Source organism: Myxocyprinus asiaticus, chromosome 49 (genome assembly GCF_019703515.2).
Source record: "Myxocyprinus asiaticus isolate MX2 ecotype Aquarium Trade chromosome 49, UBuf_Myxa_2, whole genome shotgun sequence".
NCBI classification, from domain to species: Eukaryota; Metazoa; Chordata; class Actinopteri; order Cypriniformes; family Catostomidae; genus Myxocyprinus; species Myxocyprinus asiaticus.
Genome location: NC_059392.1, coordinates 12,245,813 through 12,272,085, shown reverse-complemented (window position 1 = coordinate 12,272,085; position 26,273 = coordinate 12,245,813). Strand labels below are relative to the sequence as shown.

Here is a 26,273-nt window from a genome sequence, read left to right as displayed (position 1 = left end):
TGAAAGTGTCACGTGGGGGGCCTGGTTAGCTCAGCGAGTATTGACGCTGACTACCACCCCTGGAGTCGCAAGTTCGAATCCAGGGTGTGCTGAGTGAATCCAGCCAGGTCTCCTAAGCAACCAAATTGGCCCGGTTGCTAGGGAGGGTAGAGTCACATGGGGTAACCTCCTCATGGTCGTGATTAGTGGTTCTCGCTCTCAATGGGGCGCGTGGTAAGTTGTGCGTGGACCGCGGAGAGTAGCATGAGCCTCCACATGCTGGGAGTTTCCGCGGTGTCATACACAACGAGCAATGTGATAAGATGTGTGGATTGACCGTCTCGGATGCGGAGGCAACTGAGACTTGTCCTCTGCCACCCGGATTGAGGTGAGTAACTGCGCCACCACGATGACCTACTTGGTAGTGGGAATTGGGCATTCCAAATTGGTAGAAAAGGGGATAAAAATTAAAGGAGTCACATGTGCTATGATTGGTCAGAGTATTGCAACCATTACAGTAATGTTGTTTTAAAATAAAATTATGATAAACGTATCCTTTAACAATTTCTCTTTTACAGTAGCGTAAGGCTATGAATGAATGAACGAATTAACGTTACATTTATATAGCGCTTTACTGACACTACATTCAAAGTGCTTTACACAGTGAACAGGGGACTCTCCTCAACCACCACCATTATGCAGCATCCACCTGGATGATGCGACGGCAGCCATAGTGCGCCAGTACGCTCACCACACACCAGCTATTGGTGGAGAGGAGAGAGTAGAGTTATAGAGCCAATTAGTGGATGGGGATTATTAGGAGGCCATGATTGAGAAGGGTCAATGGGGGGAATTTAGCCTACTCTTTACGAGAAGTGCTCTAGGATTTTTAATGACCACAGAGAGTCAGGACCTTGGTTTAACATCTCATCCGAAGCATCTGAAGTGTCACTACACGGGGCATTAGGACCCACACAGACCGCAGGGGGCTATCCACATTAATATGGATACATTTGAAAATGCTGTTTTTGGTTTTCAAAACACTGTCCACACTGCCATTTTCAAGAATTTTTCAAAAGTTGCTCGTACACTTTAATCAGTGCCGATAGTTGCTTTTTGGAAAATCATCCAGTGCTGGATGCACTGCGCTGTGGGAGGCACTGGATGTTTTTGTAGTTAGAACAGCTTGGTTCTACAGTTTAACAGCAGCTTCTAGAGGTGAAATACAGCAAATCCCATTGTGATTGTTTTAATCAAATCTTTCATCATTGACAAAATTTAACCATATTTTTATCTTCACTTCAATGCAGATTTTGATTAGATAATCAAGTGTTCTAAATTGAAGCGAGGGCATGCAAAAAAAAGAAATGTGACTATGGAAACGTGCCCTGTCAGCGCACACATCGTGTCTACAACTTCTATCTTGTGAATAGTAAACCTTATTCCTCATTAAACCTCATCTGGTGAAATATATAGGCCTAAATATACAAAACCTTTATCTGGTGAATGTATAGCTATAAAAGGCTTAATTTAATACACTAGTGGCAAAAAGTTTGGAATAATGTACAGATTTTGCTCTTATGGAAAGAAATTGGTACTTTTATTCACCAAAGTGGTATTCAAATGATCACAATGTATAGTCAGGACATTAATAATGTAAAAAATTACTCCACATGCAGCAATGACAGCTTTGCAGATCCTTGGCATTCTAGTTGTCAGTTTGTCCAGATACTCAGGTGACATTTCACCCCACGCTTCCTGTAGCACTTGCCATAGATGTGGCTGTCTTGTCGGGCACTTCTCACGCCACTTACAGTCTAGCTGATCCCAGAAGCTCGATTGGGTTAAGATCCATAACAGTCTTTTCCAATTATCTGTTGTCCAATGTCTGTGTTTCTTTGCCCACTCTAACCTTTTCTTTTGTTTTTCTGTTTCATAAGTGGCTTTTTCTTTGCAATTCTTCCCATAAGGCCTGCACCCCTGAGTCTTCTCTTTACTGTTGTACATGAAACTGGTGTTGAGCGGGTAGAATTCAATGAAGCTGTCAGCTGAGGAAATGTGAGGCGTCTATTTCTCAAACTAGAGACTCTGATGTACTTATCCTCTTGTTTAGTTGTATATCTGGCCTTCCACATCTCTTTCTGTCCTTGTTAGAGCCAGTTATCCTTGATCTTTGAAGACTGTAGTGTACACCTTTGTATAAAATCTCCAGTTTTTTAGCAATTTCAAGTAGTGCCCGACTGATTTATCGTTCGGCCGAAATTAGCCTTTCACAGATATATTGTTATCGCCGTATATGTTTTCCCGATATGCGCAGATATGAAAACTTTTTTTTTTTTTTTTTTCAGAACATGTAATGCAGAAAACAATGCTTTGGGTGATTAAGATTTGGTGTCATAACATAGGTTGCCCAATAGAGCACACTCCGACTTCATTGTTTACAGAGCTGAGCTGACGGTGGTTCTGCTAACGTTGCAGAGTTAAGCGGTGTCTTCACAGTAAGTTGCTAACTAGTTTGTGAAATACATACTGGAAAGTTAATAAACAATGTCCCCATCATTTTCCCTTTTCATTATAACTAATATAACGTTAACCCTGTCCCTAACAACCATGTCACTCATGTTGACCACATCTGTATGCCGTTAGCCAGCTATAGTTTGTCAGTGCAGTCAGTAACATAGCAGATTGAAAGGAAAGCAGTGCTGGAAAGTAAATAAACAACGTCCATCTTTTACTCTCCATGACAACAAGCCTATAGCTAACTAGCTAACCATGTAGCTACTTTCATACCTTGTCAGCTGAGTGAAAGATAATGTATAAACATGTTTTCACCAAACTGTTTTGTTCAGGATTCGCAGTTTGTTACCCCCTTCAACCAAACAATTTCAGTTGTTGCATTTACAAAATGTAATATTTAAAAGTCTGGTTTTCCACCGTTGAAAGTTTCCCCTGAACTTGTATAGCAGAATACGGTGTAACACCACTGCCGCTGTTTATCTCTTGATTCAGCAGTAGCGAACCATGAGTTATTGTTTGTGACTGTTTTGTTATACATTAACAGTGAAATATTGCTGATGATGTTTTGATAAGCAAGAAAACTTTACTTTAGTACAATTTAGAGGTACTTGTACTTGAGAATTACCATGGCATTTTTTATTACTTTATACTTCCACTCCACTACATTTCAGAGTGAAATATTGTACATTTTTCCAATGTTGACAGTGTATAATAATAATAATGTAAAATATTCTTTGATTTAAAAATATTTAAGAAAGCAGCCTTCTGAATACCTTTGCATAGTCATATCGGTGCAAAATCGGTGCACAATCCACATAGAAACGGTCTGTTTTCATTCCAGCTGTAGGGCTTTACTGGTTGTTTAGATCAGTGTTACTATCAGAAATAATTGATAACTATTTCTTTAGTTATTAATTAATATTTAAATTAATTAATTGAATCTAACTCATTAAAACCTCATATGGGGCTCCAGTAAATGTAGTGTGCTACGTTTAGGAGCGGGCTTGATTATTAGCAATAATTAATAATTATCAAAGATAATTATTATTAAAATCAATAGAACATTGATGAGAATCAGTGTTAGCTTTTTTTTTAATCCTTTAAATCAACAATTATCAAAGATAATCACTAATCATTAACATCGATGAAACATTAATTAACACTAGCTTATTGATCCTTCAAATTCAACAATCGTCAAAGATAATTATCAATTATCGAAAATCAATAGAATATTAATAAGGATTAACATTGACGGTGCACCACCCTGGAATCAGGGACTAATAACCAGATAGTATAACAGTCTCAATATTTGATTGTTTTCTTAGGAAAATCAAAATCAAATAATATTTATTTAGATAAATAACTAGTCAGTCACTGTGGTTTTGACAATCTTGGAAGCTGCTCTGTTATAAATTGGGTATACAACACAATCTGCATACTGACTGCAGAATATTGACACACTTTTTCATCTTGCTAAAAAAAAAAAAAAAACATCAGAATCAGCTTTATTGCCAAGTATGCTTACACAGGCAAGGAATTTGTCTTGGTGACAGGAGCTTCCAGTGCACAAACAATACAACAACAAAACAGCAACAAGACTTAGATAACAATAAAAAAATTTTTTTGAAAAAAATAAATAAAAATTGAATAGAAAATAAAGTATATATAGAATACACAATAAGACTAATATATATACATACATACATACATACATACATATATACATATACATATAAACTCAGCAAAAAAAAGAAACTTCCCTTTTTTAGGACACTGTATTTTAAAAATAATTTTGTAAAAATCCAAATAACTTTACAGATCTTTTTTGTAAAGGGTTTAAACAAAGTTTTCCATGCTTATTCCATGAACTATAAACAATTAATGAACATGCACCTGTGGAACGGTCATTAAGACACTAACAGCTTACAGACGGTAGGCAATTAAAGTCACAGTTATAAAAACTTAGGACACTAAAGAGACCTTTCTACTGACTCTGAAAAACACCAAAAGAAAGATGCCCAGGGTCCCTGCTCATCTGCGTGAATGTGCCTTAGGCATGCTGCATGGAGGCATGAGGACTGCAGATGTGGCCAGGGCAATAAATTGCAATGTTCGTACTGTGAGGTGCCTAAGACAGCGCTACAGGGAGACAGGAAGGACAGCTGATCGGCCTCGCAGTGGCAGATCACGTGTAACAACACCTGCACAAGATCGGTACATCCGACTATCACACCTGCGGGACAGGTACAGGATGGCAACAACAACAGCCCGAGTTACACCAGAATGCACAATCCCTCCATCAGTGCTCAGACTGTCCACAATAGGCTGAGAGAGGCTGGACTGAGGGCTTGTAGGCCTGTTGAAAGGCAGGTCCTTACCAGACATCACCGGCAACAACGTCGTCAATGGGCACAAACCCACCTTCTGGCAAATCTGGTGCAGTCCATGAGGAGGAGATGCACTGCAGTACTTAATGCAGCTGGTGGCCACACCAGAAACTGACTGTTACTTTTGATTATTTGATGATTGATTATTTTGACCCTCCCTTTTTATGTTCATACAAATATTTACACAAGTTTGCTGAAAATAAAAGCAGTTGAAAGTGAGAGGACATTTCTTTTTTTTGCTGAGCAAAACACATTTCTTTTATTTCTTATGGGATTCATATTCAACTGTAGGTTATAACAGAATGGCACAATCATAAAACAAAACATGGCAACAAAGAAAAAAATGAAATGACCCCTGTTCAAAAGTCTGCATACCCTTAGATCTTAATACTATGTATTGCCCCCTTTAGCATCAATGACAGCGTGCAGTCTTTTGTAATAGTTGTCTATCAGGCCCCAAATTCTTGCAGGTGGTATAGCTGCCTATTCGTCTTGGCAAAATGCCTCCAGGTCATGCAAAGTCTTTGGTTGTCTTGCATGAACCGCACGTTTGAGATCTCCCCAGAGTGGCTCGATGATATTAAGGTCAGGAGACTGTGATGGCCACTCCAGAACCTTCACCTTTTTCTGCTGTAACCACTGGAGGGTCAACTTGGCCTTGTGCTTATGGTCATTGTCGTGCTGGAAAGTCCAAGAGCGTCCCATGCGCAGCTTTCGTGCAGAAGAATGCAAATTGTCTGCCAGTATTTTCTGATAACATGCTGCATTCATCTTGCCATCAATTTTCACAAGATTCCCCGTGCCTTTAGAGCTTACCATGCTTCACAGTGGGGATGGTATTCTTTTCACTATAGGCCTTGTTGACCCCTCTCCAAAAATAGCGCTTATGGTTGTGACCATAAAGATCTATTTTGGTCTCGTTATTCCAAATTACAGTGTTCCAGAAGCTGTGAGGCATCTCAAGGTGTTGTCGGGCATATTGTAACCGGGCTTTTTTTGTGGCGTTGGTGCAGTAAAGGCTTCTTTCTGGCAACTCGACCATGCAGCTCATTTTTGTTCAAGTATCGTCGTATTGTGCTCCTTGAAACAACCACACCATCTTTTTCCAGAGCAGCCTGTATTTCTCCTGAGGTTACCTGTGGGTTTTTCTTTGTATCCTGAACAATTCTTCTGGCAGTTGTGGCTGAAATCTTTCTTGGTCTACCTGACCTTGGCTTGGTATCAAGAGATCCCCGAATTTTCCACTTCTTAAGTCACTGAACAGTACTGACTGACATTTTCAAGGCTTTGGATATCTTTTTATAACCTTTTCCATCTTTATAAAGTTCCAATACCTTTATTATGCAGGTCTTTTGACAGTTCTTTTCTGCTCTCCATGGCTCAGTATCTAGCCTGCTCAGTGCATCCACGTGAAAGCTAACAAACTCATTGACTATTTATACACAGACACTAATTGCAATTTAAAAAGCCACAGGTGTGGGAAATGAACCTTTAATTGCCATTTTTAAACCTGTGTGTGTCACCTTGTGTGCCTGTAACGAGGCAAAACATTCAAGGGTATGTAAACTTTTGATCAGGGCCATTTGGGTGATTTCTGTTATCATTATGATTTAAAAAGGAGCCAAACAACTATGTGATAATAAATGGCTTCATATGATCACTATCCTTAAGTAAAATACTTTTTTTTTTTTTGCATGTTCAGTCATATTTTCAAAATCAATGCCAAAATTTCTGCCAGGGTATGGAAACTTTTGAGCACAACTGTACATACATAGTGCAAATCTAAATACAAATCTGTAATATACAGTGCAAGGGAATGTAATGGCAGAAGAGGTTGGATGTGTTGGATAAATATAAAAAGACTAGACTATGAATTGCACGTAATTATTGCTCAATGGGGCAGTTTTAACTGTTCATGAGATGATAGCCTGGGGGGAAAAACTGTTCCTGTGCCTGACTGTTCTGGTGCTCAGGGCTCTGAAGCGTTGGCCAGAAGGCAACAGTTCAAAAAGGTAGTGGGCAGGGTGAGTGGGGTCCAGAGTGATTTTTCCAGCCTTTTTCCTCACTCTGGAAGTGTATATAGTTCTTGACGGGAGGGCAGGGGGCAACCAATAATCCTCTCACCAGTCCGAACTGTCCTTTTGTAGTCTTCTGATGTCTGATTTCGTAGCTGAACCAAACCAGACAGTTATTGAAGTGCAGAGGACAGACTCAATGACTGCTGAGTAGAACTGTATCTGCAGCACCTGTGGCAGGTTGAACTTCCTCAGCAGGCGAAGGAAGTACAACCTCTGCTGGGCCTTTTTGAGTCAATGTGGGTCTGCCACTTCAGGTCCTGTGAGATGCAGTGCCCAGGAATCTGAATGACTCCACTGCTGCCACAGTGCTGTTTAGAATGGTGAGGGGAGTCAGTGTTGGGGTGTTCCTCCTAAAGTCCACAATCAATTATGATTGTGATTGTGGTTTTGGATGTCATATTGACACCTATCAGCATGGATGCAAAAGATCTTGTTTACCAGTGTTACTGTAGAAATGCCTTATTCGCAAGCGTATTTGGCACTAATAATTTATTCCACAACCAAAGTTGTCTGATATTGGGTTACCGAGATAGAATAGAATATGATTGGTCATGTGACCTCAGTATGGCAGCCACTGAATAAAACCGCTTTTTCTAGGTCACTAATTTGACTGAAGGATTCAACTTAAGTTATTAATTTAATTAGGGATAAAACAAAGAAATTACTTTTTGTGGTCCTTGTATTGTAGCTAAAAAACTTAATTCTGCAGTATTCAGTTTGAACCCACTGCTGTTAATGGGAGATCCTTCTTTTGTCCGCTTCAATGCTTATGTTGGCTGCTTTTCTCTTCTGTCAACAGAAAATCTCAATACCGCAGTCTGAGAATCAAAATGAGCTGCGAACATTTACGTTCTACTTGTCCAATGTGGGAAAGGACAACCCCCAAGGCAGCTTTGACTGCATTCAGCAGTACATTACAAGGTAAGCAGAAAAAACAGAGCTGGTCTTTAGTCAAACATACTGACAGATTTGTGCACTCTTAAGGTAGCGTAACAATTTTAGACGCAAGTGTAAAAGTGTTCTGGACAAAATGTTTCTTTTTGATGCATAGTGTTGCTATGATAACCCAGTTGATTTATGTTATCTGAGTTTGTCTAATGTTAAAATCTCTTTGTGATTGCATCCATGGCATCATTTTGAATGCAATCTGTTCCTTTCTGTGTTCCCGCTACTGTTTCGCTCTGGCTGACCACCAGAACACAGAGAATAAATTCAATTTGGCCAATTGTCAAAACCAAAAGAGGAAGAAACGGCTGAATCCAAATGCATACTTGAAGCATTAATGTCCTCCAATGTTTGTAATTGGACTAAGGGGGTCACTTGAAGTTCAGTCATTACTTGTCCTTATGAATCACTAATTATTTTTTACTCGAAAAATTAAGCACGGAATAAGTATTGTGGTATTTTATCTCATGACATCTTGGTAAGATGAAAGTATAGTTTGCATAAAAAAATGAAGCCTATTTTGGGACCATAATGACATTTTTCGTGACAATTAAGAATGTTTTTCTCCCAAATTCTTATTACAGTTAATGTGTAAAAAAAAAAAAAAAAAAAAAATCTTCAATACTGTTGTAAAGTATTGAAAATCATCTTGACACAATTCATTATTTTGATTGAAATAAGCCTAAATTAAAGGCAGTACAACAAATACTACAATGTATAAATCCTTTAGTTATTTAAAAAATGTTCTTATGAAAATCGTCTAAAATATTTTCTATGCAAAATAGGGCTGCACAATTAGTAAAAAAATTTATTACAATTAGGGCATGGTATTGATACAGATTTCTCAGTTTGATTCGAATTGATTCTGATTCACAAGCTTAAGATTCTGAATCCGATATGTTTTCATTCGTTTCTGATTCTTTTGGGTATGTTTTATAATGTCCATTTTGCTTGCAATTAAAAGAAATTCTCTCTCGAAATTTTAGAGGTAACCTAACTTGGTACAATAGAAAGTCAATTAAAAGTTACAGGGCCCAAACTGTGCGGTTCAAATGCTATTTATATAACAGATATAATGATAGAAACAAGAAAAACATAAGGAAACTTTAAAGTAAAAGATCAAGATAGGATTTTAAGAATCATTATCTAGATCATTCAAATGAAGATCATGATTAATCAGAAAATCTCTGTTTTTACTCAGCACTAATTACAATTACAGCTACACAATTTCATAAAATCATAAAAAGTGTGAATTACAGAGTTCCATTTATGTCTACACCTTTTGCATCCAGACTTTCGTTGTTTTTGCAGCGGTGGGGCATTAACCAATCAGATATTGTTGCTTGTTTTCTGCGTTCAGTAGATCGCTATATTGAATTGCTGTCTTGTTTGGTAAACAACGATATCATATAAGCCAGGTTTCCACTAGCCAGCTGACACTTCCTAACTGGCTCATTTCATGACTGATTGAGTTAACTAGTTGTGTGTATAACTTTGCTGAACTGCTTTTGTTTTTATTGACACGCACCTGATCGTCTAGATGTAAAACATAGGGTAAATATAGAACATTAAAATATAGACATTGTTTTATTAACCAGCCCTAGTTGAAATATGACCCAAGCATATCCTTGATGGGCTTTGTGAGATTCAACCGTTAAGTGTAAATATACACTATATTGCCAAACGTATCCGCTCATCTGCCTTTAGACGCATATGAACTTAAGTGACATCCCATTCTTAATCCATAGGGTTTAATATGATGTTGGCCCACCCTTTGCAGCTATAACAGCTTCAACTCTTCTGGGAAGGCTTTCCACAAGGTTTAGGAGTGTGTTTATGGGAATTTTTGACCATTCTTCCAGAAGCGCATTTGTGAGGTCAGACACTGATGTTGGACGAGAAGGCCTGGCTCGCAGTCTTCGCTCTAATTCATCCCAAAGGTGCTCTATCGGGTTGAGGTCAGGACTCTGTACAGGCCAGTCAAGTTCTTCCACACCAAACTCGCTCATCCATGTCTTTATGGACCTTGCTTTGTGCACTGGTGTGCAGTCATGTTGGAACAGGAAGGGGCCATCCCCAAACTGTTCCCACAAAGTTGGGAGCATGGAATTGTCCAAAATCTCTTGGTATGCTGAAGCATTCAGAGTTCCTTTCACTGGAACTAAGGGGCCAAGCCCAGCTCCTGAAAAACAACCCCACACCATAATCCCTCCTCCACCAAACTTCACAGTTGGCACAATGCAGTCAGACAAGTACCATTCTCCTGGCAACCGCCAAACCCAGACTCGTCCATCAGATTGCCAGATGGAGAAGCGTGATTCGTCACTCCAGAGAACGCATCTCCACTGCTCTAGAGTCCAGTGGCGGCGTGCTTTACACCACTGCATCCAACGCTTTGCATTGCACTTGGTGATGTATGGCTTGGATGCAGCTGCTCGGCCATGGAAACCCATTCCATGAAGCTCTCTACGCACTGTTCTTGAGCTAATCTGAAGGCCACATGAACTTTGGAGGTCTGTAGCGATTGACTCTGCAGAAAGTTGGCAACCTCTGCGCACTATGCGCCTCAGCATCCGCTGACCCCGCTCTGTCATTTTACGTGGCCTATCACTTCGTGGCTGAGTTGCTGTCATTCCCAATCGCTTCCACTTTGTTATAATACCACTGACAGTTGACTGTGGAATATTTAGTAGCGAGGAAATTTCACGACTGGACTTGTTGCACAGGTGGCATCCTATCACAGTACCACGCTGGAATTCACTGAGCTCCTGAGAGCGGCCCATTCTTTCACAAATGTTTGTAGAAGCAGTCTGCATGCCTAGGTGCTTCATTTTATACACCTGTGGCCATGGAAGTGATTGGAACACCTGAATTCAATTATTTGGATGGGTGAGCGAATACTTTTGGTAATATAGTGTATTTGTACAGGCCTGGTTGTAAAATATTATGTACCTTAACAGTGATCAGATGTTTGACTCTCAATATTACCAGGCTTAGGGCAAGAAGCTCAGTCTTTTGGCCAGGTTTCATGAGGATGAGCTGGTACCTCTCGACTTGCTATGTGCTTCTACAGGTGTTACACTTAATAGCACTTTAGTGGACACTCATACAAACCTCTGAGTTATAATTGAGTGATGGCAGCACATTTTTGAAAATGGATAACGGGGTTGTTAATGATGGAGAAAGTGGCATAGTCCTTTTTGATTGTTTTCATTTGGAGTGTCTGATTGTCTTGGTCTCTGTTCAGTGAAGGGAGCATACAGCTCGACTGCTTGGGTGGAATCCAGGACAAAATCACAGTGTGTGCCACAGACGACTCCTACCAGAAAGCAAAGCAAAGCATGGCTCATGCTGAGGAGGAGAGCCGCAGCCGTGGAGCCATCGTCATCAAGCCTGGTGGGAGATATTTGGGTAAGTTCTTGAATTGTGTCAATGTATTATTATTGTTTGTATTTTTTGGTGGGCAAAATTTATGGAAGCCTTTGATTTATGACCATGCCTTCATGGAATCTTCAACCACAAAATTCTGGAGAAATAGAATGTACTTTAATTGTAAATTTCTACCTATCTTTACTTATCTATCTCTTTGCATGTTTGCTAATTACATATTTTGCCAAAATTATGTTTTAAGAGTGTAGTACTCTGTTTTGGTTAACACATTTTAAATCCATTCCTCAGAATTGTGCAGGTTTCCCTTTCAATTGACTCTAAACTGCCTAAACTTTAGCGCTGCAACAACTAATCATTAAAATTATGATGAAAATATCTGAAAACAAATGTTTTTTTCAAGTACATTTGTAGGAGAACTTTGGAGAAGATGCATCTTTATCAATAGAATACTGGAAATAAAGTGTTTTAAATCCAATTAATTGAAGGAATAATCAAAATAATTGTAAATATCAAAATAGTTCTTTGTAGCCTTTCACTTTACAATTAGAGTGAGTTTGCATGGGTGCAGTGCTACGTAACGCTTTATCAATAGAGCCTAATTCTACCATTAGCTGGTCAAATTTAATCCAGTTTCAAATGAGGGTCAAAAGTCTACCCATCCACTTCCTGTTTCTATAAAAAAAAAAAAGCATCTGGCTAAGTTGTCTGAAGAGTGAAATAGTTATGATAATGATAGACTGAAGCAGACAGACATGAGGACGCAATGTAGGTGGGGAGAGTTTGGTGTACGAGGTATGTGTGGGTCTGTACATCCAGTTTACATGTCTGGAACTGCAGCGTACTGCATAATTTCTGAAACTGTCTGTTCCGGTGCTCCGTGATGACACTCCCTAAAATATTACACGGAGTACCCTGGCGACTTGAGTCCAACTCATATAAAACATCATTACTTGAACTGACACCTAATATTATGATTAAATTTATTAAATATTTTCCAAATATAATAGTTACAAATATAAAATGTGTCTTTATAAATATAATATAATTGAATTAATAAAAATGAAATGAATTATAAAATTAGGGATGCACAGATATATCGGCTGCCTATATTTATCGGCCAATTATTGACCAAATTAAAACCACTGGCATATCAGTTATAAGCATGAAAATGCTGATATGAAAAAATGATGGTTGATTAATAATTAATCAGTAACATACTTTGTAAAAACTCTGTCGATTTTAAATTCACAGTCTAGAAATAATAATAGTCAAAATATGTAGAAGGGTTGGCACTCCTAAAAACATGTAATATTTAATTTTGATTCTTTCTCGTTATGTTTATGCTGGAAAAAAACACCTTAAATGGATTTATCAGTTGTGAAAACGGCACTTACCAGTAGGCTACATGAGGAAATCCATTCATAATGCTTTGAAACTAGCAGACTTTGACTTCTGAGACATTGGTATGATATCCATTAATGCTGCAAAATTGATTGAATTAAGATCGCAATCGCAATATAGCCTTGCACGATTACTAAACCTTAAAAGGCTGCGTTTATGCATTCAGCACTTCAGTCAGCATTGTGTGAACAAGTGGCACCCTATAGCGGTCTTGCTGGCATTATCCATTTTACCACTATAATACAGAATATAAAAGGGGGTTTTTGTTCCTTTGGTTTAAAATGTTTATTTGTTTTAATGATGTGGTTGTCACTTCTGTGACATTGCCCAACATATGCATGGTATGAATTTGTAATGTTCTATCATATACAGTAAATACATGTAAAATGTTAGTTCTGTTGTTTTGAACTGCAAAAACAGATGTGCAAAACATTTTTTAGAAGTACAAAATAACTTTTTCATATCAATCATCATATTTCGTTTTTATCTTTCATTGTGGCCCTCTTAAAATTGTTGGCCTTTCATGTGTACAACAGATCCAATACATGTTTAATGAAATTATTAATTGTTAGAACAGTAAAAAAACAGTTTTGTACCTCTTTACTTTGGAATAATGCTTTAAAAATGTACAGTGATCTGACATCAAAATAAGTGGAAAAATATCGGTATCAGTATTGGCCTATGTTTTTTTTTTTTTTTTGTTAAAATCTGCCAAAGTTTTCTTATCAGTGCATCCCTAGTTAATATTTATTATTAATATTAATATAGCATATTTAATTTACAGATTTATCAGAAATAGGCATTGCTACGTTGCTATTTAATATAAAATATTAATAACTATATTGTGATAAAAACATTGTTTGCATGATATAAAATTACTCATTATGATCATGGTTACCCACCACCCCTATTTTGTTGAATAAAAGCTCATTCAAGAGACTCTTACTTCATTTAATGTAAAACAGATGTCCATTTTTAACTAACTTTTTTTTTCCCTGTGCTGTTCAGTTAAGCGGGTACAAATCCGGAAGCCCATTATGGGTGTATCTGACGTGGCTCCATCGCGACGGACCTCACGACCTGTTATCATCTCCAGCAGTCAAAAAAAGAGCCCGCTGCGGCCGATGAGGGAACGGCTGGTGCATTTGCTAGCCCTAAAACCTTACCGCAAACCCGAACTCCTGGTGCGGCTCACCAAGGACGGCCTCTCTCCTCAGGACAAGGAGACGCTGGACAGCCTTCTGCAACAGGTTTGTAACCAGTGGTCTTGCAACGGGTTAGTGATAAGTGATGCATTGTCAAATTTACAGATACACTTATTATAATTATTTGGATCCATACAGATCTATAAGTACTGAAATTTGCAATGTAATAAATTCGATAGATTCGGTAGCTGTGCATGTAACTGATGCATGGACTTTGCATTATGTGCATGGTATACATACTGCATACTGCAAAAACAGTACGAGTAATATGTTAGTATGTTATTCCTGGCATAGCCAATATACCAGGACCCTTCCTTCAAAGTTAAGATTTTATTTAGGAATGATTTGGTCTGTTTGACCATTTGAAATCATGTTTTTGTACTTGTGCATAATGGCTCAACCTAGACACATTTGTCATAAAGCCAGTGCATAGAATACACAGAGGCTGTCGACGTGTCGTTTTCTGCATTGGTCTTGAAAAACAGCTTTTATTTTTAGAAAGCCAAAGACTTGATTCCATATATTCTGTCATGTCTATTTAATTTGCTATTTTGAATCAATAAAAACTATTAATAACAAAAAAAATAAAGCCAAAGACTTGAGCCTCCCATTTAATTTTTGCTGTTTTGTTTTCTCTGTGGATGCTTGTAGGTGGCTAACCTGAATAGTAAGGACAGTACTTTCACATTGAAGGATTGTTTGTTTAAGGAAGTTCAGAAGGACTGGCCTGGTTATACTGAGGTGGATCAGCAGATTCTGAAGAGAATTCTTGTACGGTAAGCACACAGAGTTTCATATTCATTTTTGGTTGTTGACTGACTCCCTCTTCAGACATATGTAAGTACAGGAACATTGTGCACTATAGATAACTATCAGCTTTTTTATCATGCCATTGAATCCACACTCTAAAGCCCAAAGTATACTTTGGTCAAAGTATACTTCTTCATTAGCAGAGTGCTTGAGCACTGAACACATGCAGCCCAATATTTCAAACCAACTCTTTGAACGCACAGAATGTGCATGCGCCTGGACTTATTTGCATTAATTAGTGGGTCCACAAGGTGGCAACGCTCACATTTGAGCTGTCACTGTCACTAAGAAGTGCTAGAAGATGTAATCGCTGCTGAACATGAGGAGACGAAGATGGAAACAATAACAGTGGATGTGCACGTCAAGGATGTGTGTGAGGAGATCAGGAGATACCAGCATTTGTATAACTCTTGTCTGAAGACTATAAAGACATCTTTATGGGTCTAAAGTACTGAAGAGAAATAGTCCAGTACCTCATAGCAGTCGTAGCGCGACTGTGTAGACGCACAGTCAAATGAAGTAACCTTTGACAGGCTCGCGTTCGACTGTACACAAGCGCTGTAAGTGTTTGCGTCAAAACCGAAGTATACTTTGGGCTTAACTGCAGTTGTAAAACAAAAAAAACAAAAAAATCTGTTATTTTTAAGGATTGTTTTGGCACTTGAAACAAAATGCTTTTTTTTTTATTGCTTCTGTACTTATTTGCAACCAAGAACTTTCTCTTCTCTTATTTGAAAGGGGATGATATTAAAGTAGTGGTCAAAAGTTAACCAAAGCAATGATGTCTGCGTTCAAAATGAACATATGGGTTTACTTTGGTTTTTGTATTAAAGAAATAAGTACCTTGTCATTCCATTCTGCATCTGTCAATTTATATGGGAAAAATATTATGATAAATGACTTTTGGTGGATGAAAATAAAGATATTATTTTTTATTTTTTTTAACCAATACTCGCACTTTTTTCTCAATATTGTATTTGTTCTTTAAAATCGGGTCTTCCGATAAATCCCATGTTAAGTGAAGAATAGCACCCAACAACACCATTACATCACTTAATCTATCATTATGACATTATTCAAAATGCATATTGTGTTTTTATTGTTGTCTAATAATTTGTTATTGTGTCAAAACACCATCATTGCACACTTAATTGGTATCAGTATCGGTAGTAAAAGATGAAAATCGGTTGATCTCTACACCACATACACACGTCTATGAAAAAGTCATTCAAAAATCTGAATATAAAGTGATTGGAGCACCCATTCTCTTGTTTTCCCAGTGTTTTGCATAATGAAACAAAACTCAAATTTAAATAACTAGTGTTGTTGTTGTACAGCTGTATTCACCCTTGTACTCCAAGCAAGACTCCTCGCACTTTTGTTCTGCTCTTCTTTGGCTCTACGTGGAAAATCTGCGTTCTTATGAACTGTGGGATTGGAAGACTGGCCCCTATGTTATCAACTCAAAACAATCAAATTATTTGTTGGAAGCAAACTCCGAACATACAGGTGCTGCGTATGTAATGCCGGAATTATACGTCCACTGACTTTAACTTTGAGCCGTAGGGCGACACTTATCAACTGACGGCCCTTATACGTTCACACACCCCCCATCACAACCACCCACATATTCATCTGGTTGCAAACGCCGGGCTGTCACGTAAGCGCTGTGGCTGTGTGTAGTCAGGAGGTTAGTGATGCAACCTTATTCCAGCACATGCTGATCCATGTGCGTGGGTGGCACAGGCCCAAGGTCCAGCCATGCATGGGCACACACAGTTCGATGGAGACCATAGCAGCTCCTGGCCACCCACCTTCCCCCTACTTGCAAACTCAGCCCCCCAGTCGTGCATCCTCGATGGAGGTGGGGACTATGCTTGGGTCGAATTCGCCCTGTGTCATACTGCCCCCTGTTGGCATACCCACAAACTTCCTCACGTCTCTAAGTGCACTTGGCCTTAATAATGCTGGTAAGAGTCTGCAAAATCGTGTCTTGCTTCAAATTGTATATCCATTAGAGTTGTGAAAGTTAACATGTTAACTTTTGAGGTAAATTATGTTTAACACAATTACATTTATTTGAAGCAAATTTATTTATAAATTAAATCCCAATGGTTTCTATGGCAAAATGGAAGTGTCATCCAAGTTCAACAGGTAGGAAATATCACAAGCAAAACTGCTGCTGGCTAGTTGTGCATTTTGCGAAGCATTGTATTGTTTTCTTTGCTCAAGAGGAAATTGTTGTCCTACATTTTGCAATGGGAAATTTAGAATATAAATATTTTACTGCCACTAAAGCCCTCACACTTTTTTTTTTTTCTCTCTTTTTTTTTAAGATGCATTTCGGTGAGCCATTTGAAATGGTACGACGGGTGTTAACAACGCTTTGAGATTTGTCCACTTCAACCACATTCAGAGGTGGTCAAACGCATGTGACCACATTGGGCTCGTAGTGTAAATCCTTATCTGTTGGAATACTTTTGAACAACTGCTAGGCACTGCTTTAAAACAAGAGTTTGAAACTGTTGCATGCATTTTTGAAAGGAAATAACAGTTCAATTGGACAATTTGAAAGACTTAACAACTAAACGTCATGTTTATACTTGGATTAAATGCAAATACAATTTTAGAAACAATGCACCGTTTTTTGCGCTTTTATCATCATGCATTAATGCACTGACATAGTAATTGATGGACGTTGTCATAAAATCGAAGACACTCTCGAAATCTGAACACAAGTGGTCAAAAGAGATGTATATTACGACCAGGTGTAAACGATGAGGTGTCTCGCCCCTTCTGATCACCCAAAACACGTCTTAATACCAGGTGTAAACGGAGTCTAATCTTTCACCCCTAATATTCATTGTTTCATCTTATGTTTTGAGGAATGGAAAGACTTACTTGCATATGGAACTGTTTGGCGTAGTGGGCTAAAGCACAGAACTGGTAAGCAGAATGTTGCCGGTTTGATTCCCACCGCCACCACCATTGTGTCCTTGAGCAAGGCACTTAACTCCTGGTTGCTCTGGGGGGAATGTCCCTGTAATAAGTGCACTGTAAGTCACTTTGGAATAAAGCGTCTGCCAAATTTTTTAAATGTATACAGTGTGGTTAATTGCACAAAAACTGTTGCCACAGATGTGCTGCAATGTTTCCATAAAAATAGAGCAAAACAATTTAAGGGTTTATGAGATTGTAGTTCCTTTTAAATCTGTCGTTTGTCAAAAGCCAGTACATTCTAACAGCACATCCACACCACCTGCATTTTTAAAATTCATTCTTCTGTATTATACATGCAAGTCAATTAATGCTCTTCAAAAATGTACTGCACTTTTCTTGATCAGTCAGATTTTTTAACAAGGCAATTTTTTTGTTACCATTGACATGCAGTAAGCATTTCTGTGGCTCTTTTTAAACTGATGATTCTTTCTCTTTCATGTGTCTTTCATTCCCAACAGAAAACTTTGTAAGCCTCAGAGTAGCACTCCTGCTTCTGGGGAGAGCCCGGTCAGCCCGCACAAAGAGCAGGCCAACAGCTCACCCTCACAGGTCAGCATTTTGCTCACTCTGTAGACATGTTAAAGCCAGACCAAAACGGTTAGGACAGCTTTGCCACAAAAGTGAGTTCAGGAGGAAAGACATACTGTTTATACTTTGACTAATTATTTTACGATAACATGAAATCAAAATTGACCCTCTTCAATAAATGTCCCTGGTCTTATTGTGCACAATTGATTTAATTATTATTATTTTGTCTTGGTGATCTTTAAATGTAACAACTAGTTCCACCTCTGCCTTGATATTTTATGATCACGCGGATTCCCATTGAGGGAATTGTATTTTGCGTGCGGATTTTGACCGCATTTACCTAGTTTGTTTTTTCATAATCTTTTAGCAAAATGTTATAACTTTGTCTCTAAAACAACTTTTCTGTCCACGTAACCAAAGCTATGTGGACAATGAAAATTATTAACAAATACTGTCAGTACTCATTTGTCATTATTTAAACAATATTCGCCCTAACACTGAGTTTTAAGTGACCGCAATTTGCAGCAACAAAGCAACCCGAAGACATTCATTTTAAATTAGAGTTGTCTGTTTGAGGCGATGTGAATGACAGCACTTGTTAGCGATGCAACAAAGTTGAGCAGAGTTCATCTTTATGCAAATGAGCAACAGCAGGGTGCTGTTACTACCAAAGGTAGTGCAGACAATGGCAAACAACAGTACTGCGACTTGGCGACTGCTGTCAGTGCGAAAAAATCTTTAATGTTTGGTCTTAATTAAGCCATCCCTTTATGAACCATTATTGTTCTCTTCCAGCAGAAAAGGCCTGCAGCAGAGTTCATAGACCCCCTGGCCAACAAGAAGCCTAGAATATCGCATCTGGCCAGCAAGCCTACAGGGCCCATGAACGGCAAACTGAGCTCTTCCAATGGGAAGGACTCATCTAGTTCTCAAGCGGGAGAGACATCCTCAAGCTCTCAACTCCCTGTGTTAGACATCCCCCGACCCTTCGACCCGCTTTCAGATGTCAGTAACGACTCCAACAGTCGAGACTGTGAGAATCAAGAGGCGGCGGTGGTGGAGAGACTGAGTCAACCTCCATCATTCGCACCTCGTTCCACGACGCAAGCGGAAGGGGCGGGCTCAATGTCCCCAGCCCACGGCAGCCTGGATGGTTCTCGGGGTCGGACGAATCTGCCCTCCCTGCATGGCAAGTCAAAGAAGAAGTCCAAGAAACACAAGGACAAAGACAAGTCTAAGGAAAAAGATAGGGACAGAGAGAAGGACATGAATAAGGAGAGAAAAATCGAGGAAGAACGTGGCTTGGATCAGAGGAAACCCTGCGAAGTCACGACGAGTGATAGGAGCACAGGTGGGTATCAGTTTCTTTTAATCATTTATGTAACTCAGAATGACATCAAGGGTAATGAGGTTAAAAAATACCTCTGAATGCAACAGGTGAACTTTTGTCCCCCTTGAAGCTAGTTCTTTGCCTCTGTGAGGGGCAAATGTTACTTTGATAATTTAAAAAATATTTCTGATCTAAAATGTTTCTCCAGTCACTGAAATGTGCAGGCTTTACTGAACCAAACCATTCAGTTTTAGAGATGGGTCGGGATAGTCCACTAGTCAATTAGTAGTCTAGCAACAGACTAGGTTAATGAGATTGACTAGGTTTTTTTTATTGTAAATTTGTAGGTGAAGTAATTTCTGCTCCACTAGCAGGACTAAACAGAGCTTAAAAAATAATGACCGTTTTCAAACGAGTTTCCCAATAATCCCATCACAAACCCAAAAATTCATCCTATGCAAACGCCCCTTAAAGGAATATTCTGGATTCAAGTTAAGCTCAAGCGACAGCATTGGTGGCACAAAAATAAATTTCAACTCGTCTCTCCTTTAAAAAAAGCAAAAATCTGGGTTACAGTGAGGCACTTACAATAGAAGTGAATGGGGCAAATCTGTACATGTTAAAATACTCACTGTTTCAAAAGTATAGCCACAAGACAGAAACAATATGGGTGTTCATATGATTTTAGTGTGATAAAATTACTTGTTAACCTTTTTTGTGTAAGGTTAGATCCAGTGTTACCAATTCGTTGCCTTGGCGACGTAACACCGCAAACACGAAAGCCCAAAAACGACTGTAAAAGTGACTTTAAACAACAACATTGTGTATCAAATGATACATTAATTCTTCTATTAAAACTTGTGTAAGTGCTTTGATAAATTTAGAAACTTTACATTTGAGGTTTAACTCTTCAAAAATTGCCCCTACTCACTGTAACCTCGTTTTTGCTTTTTTAAAGAAAAGAAGAAATTATTCGTAATTTATTTTTGTGATAATCAACACTTATGCCATAAATGCTGTTGATTGAGATTAACTTGTATTGAACCTGGAATATTTCTTTAAGAATCATTTGATCTGTCTGGTGGATTTGACCCTACACCAGCATAATTATAAAGAGCTCCCTGTTGTTCTGAAAGATTTTGAAAAAGTGTAGATTTGCACATCCCTTTTCAGATTTGCACTTGAGCAATGTTAAGGTTTTTTTCTTCTCAACACCTCTGCACACACTGATGTCATGGTGTATTGTCCTTGTTCCTCTTGCCCAGTCTGCAGGATGAAAGTGTTCTTAAGTTCACCTTATATTCCTTTTTAGGTCTGAACGGAACGTGCGACAGCTCCAGTATTCCTGCATCTTCGTCGGAGACGGCAGACTATTTATTGTAAGCACTTCTCTGTGTCTTAATATAAAAGCATAAATAGTTTGACGTTGAGAGTTTAGTATATTGCCAAGTATAAACGAATTCTTTGACATTGAGAGTTTAGAACATTGCTAAGTAAGAACAAACCACTTTCTGCTTGAGTTTTGTGCCTAAAAAGAAAACACAACTTGCGTTATGTAACTAAGTGACAATAATATTAAAAGTTAGATGTTTTTGGTTTGTTTCCTCAACAGAAAGTACATAGTGATAAGCTCGCAAGAGCAGCGTCAGAGTTACAAGAACGACTTTAACGCAGAGTACAGTGAATACCGGGGCCTCCATGCACGGATCGAGAGCATAACCCGACAGTTCACTATACTCGACTCTGAGCTCAAACAGCTCCAACAAGGCACAGACAAGTACAAGGTAACCATTTATCTTCACTGTAAACTCCACTGGCACACCACCTGCACTTGGTCATTACCTGGCCCACACAGAATCTGCTCTCGCAGAATTTCACAGAAAGCTCTGTAGATTTCTGCAGAATTGGATAGTTCACCTAAATATGAAAATTGTCATAATTTATTCACTTCCATCCCTGCAATTTGATTAATGCCCTCAGTTACAAATGAGAGTGTAGGACTCTCTGCTTTGTTTAACAGAATTCTGCAGATTTTGTCTCATAATCAGCTCGGAATATGCTGGAAAAAATAAGCATATTCCGTCTGGCCCTGTTCTTTACCTGAATCAACCTTTCATCCAAAAACACACTGCACCCATCCACGCATATGAATACAACTTCCTCATCTTTTATTAATTTGTAATATGCTGTCAGCCCTGCTTGATCTCAGTTGTCATCTTCCTCTGGAAAACAAGAAAAAGAGTGTAGTTGACTCATCCAGGGCTCTAGTGGAGTCGCTTATTAAATTGGAAAACATTAATACGAAAGTGGTACAGGAAGAAAAGCAATCTAACCTATTGAAGGAGCGTAATAATGAAAAACAGCACTAGCTACAAACTGATTAGTGCCAATAATGTTCAATAACCTGAGCAGGTATCGTTTGTTAGTGTGCCTCTCCCACCTGACCACACTCATATTCTTTTATATTTATTTTTCCTTTCACATTTAAATTATAAAGCGCTGTGATTTTTAATGGTTTGTAGCAACTTTGCATATTAATATCAAAGCATATTAGTATCAAACGTGGCTCATCTAATCAAATTCTGCAGCCTGAACTATCCAGTTATACATTTACATACTGTACACATAGTATGTATTGCATGTTCTGCATGTAGTTGTAAAGATGTGTAGGTTGGAAGTCTGGTTAGAATTGTCCAATTTCATGACAAGTCTACAGTAAGCTCTGGTTTCATTATAATGTGATTTAAAAATTAAACCATTTCTCACACAAGCTGTTGTATGAATATGAGTTCAACACAAGTTGAGCTCAATCGACAGCATTTGTGGCATAATGTTGATTACCAAAAAAATTTATTTTGACTCATCCCTCCTTTTCTTTAAAAAACAAAAAACAAAAATTGAGGTTAAATTGAGGCACTTACAGTGGAAGTGAATGGGGTCAATCGATAAACATTAAAATACTCAGTTTCATGAGTATAGCCACAGGATGTAAACAATGCGTGTTAAAATTTTATAGTGATATAATCGCTTACCTTTTCTGTGTAAATTTAAAGCCAATTTTACAACTTCGTTGCCATGACGACATATCGCCTTAAACTCTACAACCCTAAAATGACCATAAAAACTACAATTTAAATTACAGCTTAAATACATGTGCTTTAACAGAAGAATTCACATAAGTGCTTTTATAAAATTATAAGCTTCACATTTCTGCCTTTTTAAACCCTCCAAAAATTGGCTCCATTCACTTCCATTGTAAGAGCCTCAATTTAACTTCGACTCGTCCCTTCTTTTTAACAGTAATTATTTTAACGTTTACTGATTGGCCCCATACACTTCCATTGTAAGTGTCTCACTGTAAACCACTTTTTTTTTTTTTTTTTAAGAAAATGAGGGGCACGTCAAAATTATTTTTTGAGGTAATCGGCAGTCACAAATGCTGTCGAATGATCTTAACTTGTATTGAACCCGGAATATTCCTTTAATATTCTGAAATAGAACTTTACAGCCTTGAATTCTTGTTGTCTTTATGACCAGTCAAATAAAGGGAGGCATTACGGCTTTCTTCCTTTATTTTTGCACATCTGAAACTATTGCATATGTAAACACAAAATTGCAAATGTTTCCTCCCTTCACAGACAATCCACAATCAGATACTTGAAGAGTATCGGAAAATAAAAAAGGTAAGCCGAAAGTCTCTCCCAATATTTGTTCTATTGCTCCACACAGATGGATAACTTTTCAAAGTACTGATCATGTTCTTTTTTTTTTTCTAACAGATTAATCCAAACTATAGCCAAGAGAAGAACCGCTGTGAATATCTACACAACAAACTGGCACATATAAAAAAACTGATAGCAAAATATGATCATCAGCAACTGTAAAACTGGCACTAATAACACATGATTTTTTTTCCCCCATTTTTCCCCCTTAAACTTTCCTTCTCTTTTGAGAGCGAAAGAAACTGGATTATTTTTTGGTTTTTCTTGGCTTGCTCTAAAAACAAGTTGCTCTAATGTAAAATGCCATGAAACAAATCTTTTCTCCTAAAGTGAGCCAAGAGCTCTAGTGAAGACAATGCAGACCCATGAATTTACTTTTTCTTTTTTTTTTCTTTTTTTTTTTTTTTTTTTTTTTTAATGGGACTTGGGACAAGGGCATACTTGGTCATACTCACCTGTGTAGCCTACTACATTATGGGATAGCCATGTGTGGCATTGGTTGCTCGCTTCCCTTCAAAGGCCTCAGTGTAAAAATCGTTCTGTGGAAATCTTGCCCTTGTTTGCAAAACAGGGATATCCAACACTGTAATGGATTAGGCAAATCCCAATCCCAGTTTCTTATAGTTTAAGGTTTAGAAAAATGAAAAAAATAAACAAATTTTTTTCTTTATGTACTAAAATGGAAGGTTCTAATGAAACTATTTTATTTCCTTTTATATTTATTTTTTTCCTGCTTTTTTGTCTTTCATAGGGATACATCAGTCTGATTTATAATTTCACACTCCTTGGTATGAGTGCACCAAAACACCTTTTCCCGTCCCTTTGGTCTTTGTTTCCTTAATATCAGTCAGTATTTATGCAAAAAGCTGCCTTGGATTTCAAGAGATCCCTGTTGCAGAACAGTTTTTCCCCTATCGACGGAACTTTTGTTTTTTTGTTTTTTTATAAAAGAGTGCTGTAGTGTCTGAAATAGCACTATTTGGCTTCTCTGGTCCTTTATTTTGTGCAATGTGCTAGACCATGTGCAGTGGACATGAACTGGATGCCTATCAGAAGAAGATCTCTATACAAAGGCTTTGAAAGTATTAATCTACAATTGAGACCCATTCATTTGGGTGGCTGTGGTAGAACTGAACGACATACTATAAAATGGTCCCTGTCCGAGCTTTTTCAGTTGAACTTTCCATTCCAGAGGTGAGCGTGCTACAGTTTATAGTGCATCTTTGCTCTAAATTACAATGCAATATTTTAGAGTTTCAGACCAAAGCTCTGTAGCAACTAGAATCGAACAAGCTCACCCTTTAGCTCAAGTTCAGTTCATTACAAAAGAGTTTTTTAATGACATCATATGATGCTGCCGTATCATATCCAAGGAATGGAATCAGTTGTAATTAAGGTGTGGCCAAATGTTGCAAACATGTGCCTCTCCCAAGCTGTGGTTCATCTCTTCTGTATCTACAGTAATCCAGTATTGCTAGTTATGAGTGTGACAGTAACATATGTCAGGTCCTGACACTTGTGGCCAAATTTATGATGCCATTCTTTTAGAAAATAAAGATTGTATCCCTTTAATGTGGCCCTATTGTACATGCATTGGGCTAGTTGGTAAAGAATACCCAAAATACAAGGAATGGAACCTTATACACTCATTGAACACTGTCTTCTACTGTCTTAACCCTTTAGCAATCCAATGCTTGCTTGAATACTGAGTATTTATGGGGGTTTTTTACCGTTTCTGACAGTATTTTTTTCCACACCGTGTCCACGTCCAGACATGACTGTTAATTTCCATTAAGGTATCGGTCACTAATGGCATCTTATCACGAGCACTCACTATCAAGTGTATCTGTGGGTGAAGGATCCATTACAAGCCTCTGAAATATTTCAATGGGATCGTCCTCACATTACTGTTGTATTCGCCTCATGGAAGCTCAACCACAAGTTGCTCATCTGTCAGGTCCTGTTTAAGCATCAATTGTACTTCTGATATCTGAACTCTTGTTTAAATATTAAAATTCAGCACTTTGCTCAGCTTCATGCTGTAACTCTTACCTGGGTTTTGTTTATGCATGCTTTCTGACTGTTTAAAGATAAGAGATTGAAGAAAGACCAGTGTTTATAGCGGTTTTACACTGCTGTTCAGTGTTCAAAAGCATTCAAAGCCAAACAAAAGCCAAATATTTCTAACTGCCCCATTTAGACTTACTGGGGTCCAACATTGGTTTAGTGCTAAAGCTGTAAATCTTTAAAAGCTCAATTTATAAAAGGCAAATTTGACTACAAAATTGAATTGATAAAGCACTGAAAAATGTATGAACTTTTTCAATTTACCATCAATATTTACCAGGTGGAGTCTGGATTTATATGGACACAAATCAAACGTTAGATCCTTGAGAACTTTTATTTATTTTTAGTCAGTCTTCTTTGGTTACAATCTTTTACCTGGAGGGGAAAAAAAAAATCTGAAAATGAAACAAAAGTTCAACGGAAAATGAATGAATGACGTTTGTTTGGATTTGGAGGTATGATAATGTTTAGAATTATGGCAAGACAACCAGGGGGAAATGTGCCAAATGACCTGTTGTATAGGTTTGCATCAATGAAATATGTTGTCGTTTTAGCAAATACAGAAAATCAAGGAAGTGGGGGGAGCTTTGGAATGAAGGGTTGGGATGTCAACGCTAAAACCCAAAGCGTGCTTTTTGAAACAATAAGGGACTGGGACTGAAATTTATCTTGGTATTTCAATAAAATTCTTGAAAAACGTATCTCTTGCAGTTCAAACTAATGCACTTTGTTTCTGTTGTGTGTGTGTGTGTGTGTGTGTGTGTGTGTGTGTGTGTGTGTGTGTGTGTGTGTGTGTGTGTATATATATATATATATATATATATATATATATATACACACATACACACACAGTACTGTGCACAAGTTTTAGGCATTTGTGAAAATGTTGCATAGTGAGGATGTCTTCAAAAATA

At 38.1% G+C, this 26,273-nt stretch overlaps 1 protein-coding gene across 2 annotated transcripts in view; it reads left to right on the top strand.

The window, feature by feature from the left end:
* The window catches only part of LOC127437917 (RNA polymerase II elongation factor ELL-like), a 70,019-nt gene extending 43,960 nt beyond the window's left edge, over positions 1 to 26,059 (top strand). Inside the window, exons 3-12 of one of the 2 annotated variants that reach the window (XM_051693081.1) lie at positions 7,761 to 7,882; positions 11,154 to 11,317; positions 13,706 to 13,947; positions 14,554 to 14,678; positions 18,171 to 18,261; positions 19,036 to 19,591; positions 20,883 to 20,949; positions 21,183 to 21,354; positions 23,209 to 23,253; positions 23,350 to 26,059. In XM_051693081.1, the coding sequence (XP_051549041.1) occupies positions 7,761 to 7,882; positions 11,154 to 11,317; positions 13,706 to 13,947; positions 14,554 to 14,678; positions 18,171 to 18,261; positions 19,036 to 19,591; positions 20,883 to 20,949; positions 21,183 to 21,354; positions 23,209 to 23,253; positions 23,350 to 23,454 (1,689 nt within the window). In that variant the 3' untranslated portion in view covers positions 23,455 to 26,059. The remainder of the gene's footprint in view (positions 1 to 7,760; positions 7,883 to 11,153; positions 11,318 to 13,705; positions 13,948 to 14,553; positions 14,679 to 18,170; positions 18,262 to 19,035; positions 19,592 to 20,882; positions 20,950 to 21,182; positions 21,355 to 23,208; positions 23,254 to 23,349) is intronic. The other variant, XM_051693082.1, reaches the window with a different exon arrangement.
* The last annotated feature ends 214 nt before the right edge of the window (positions 26,060 to 26,273 follow it).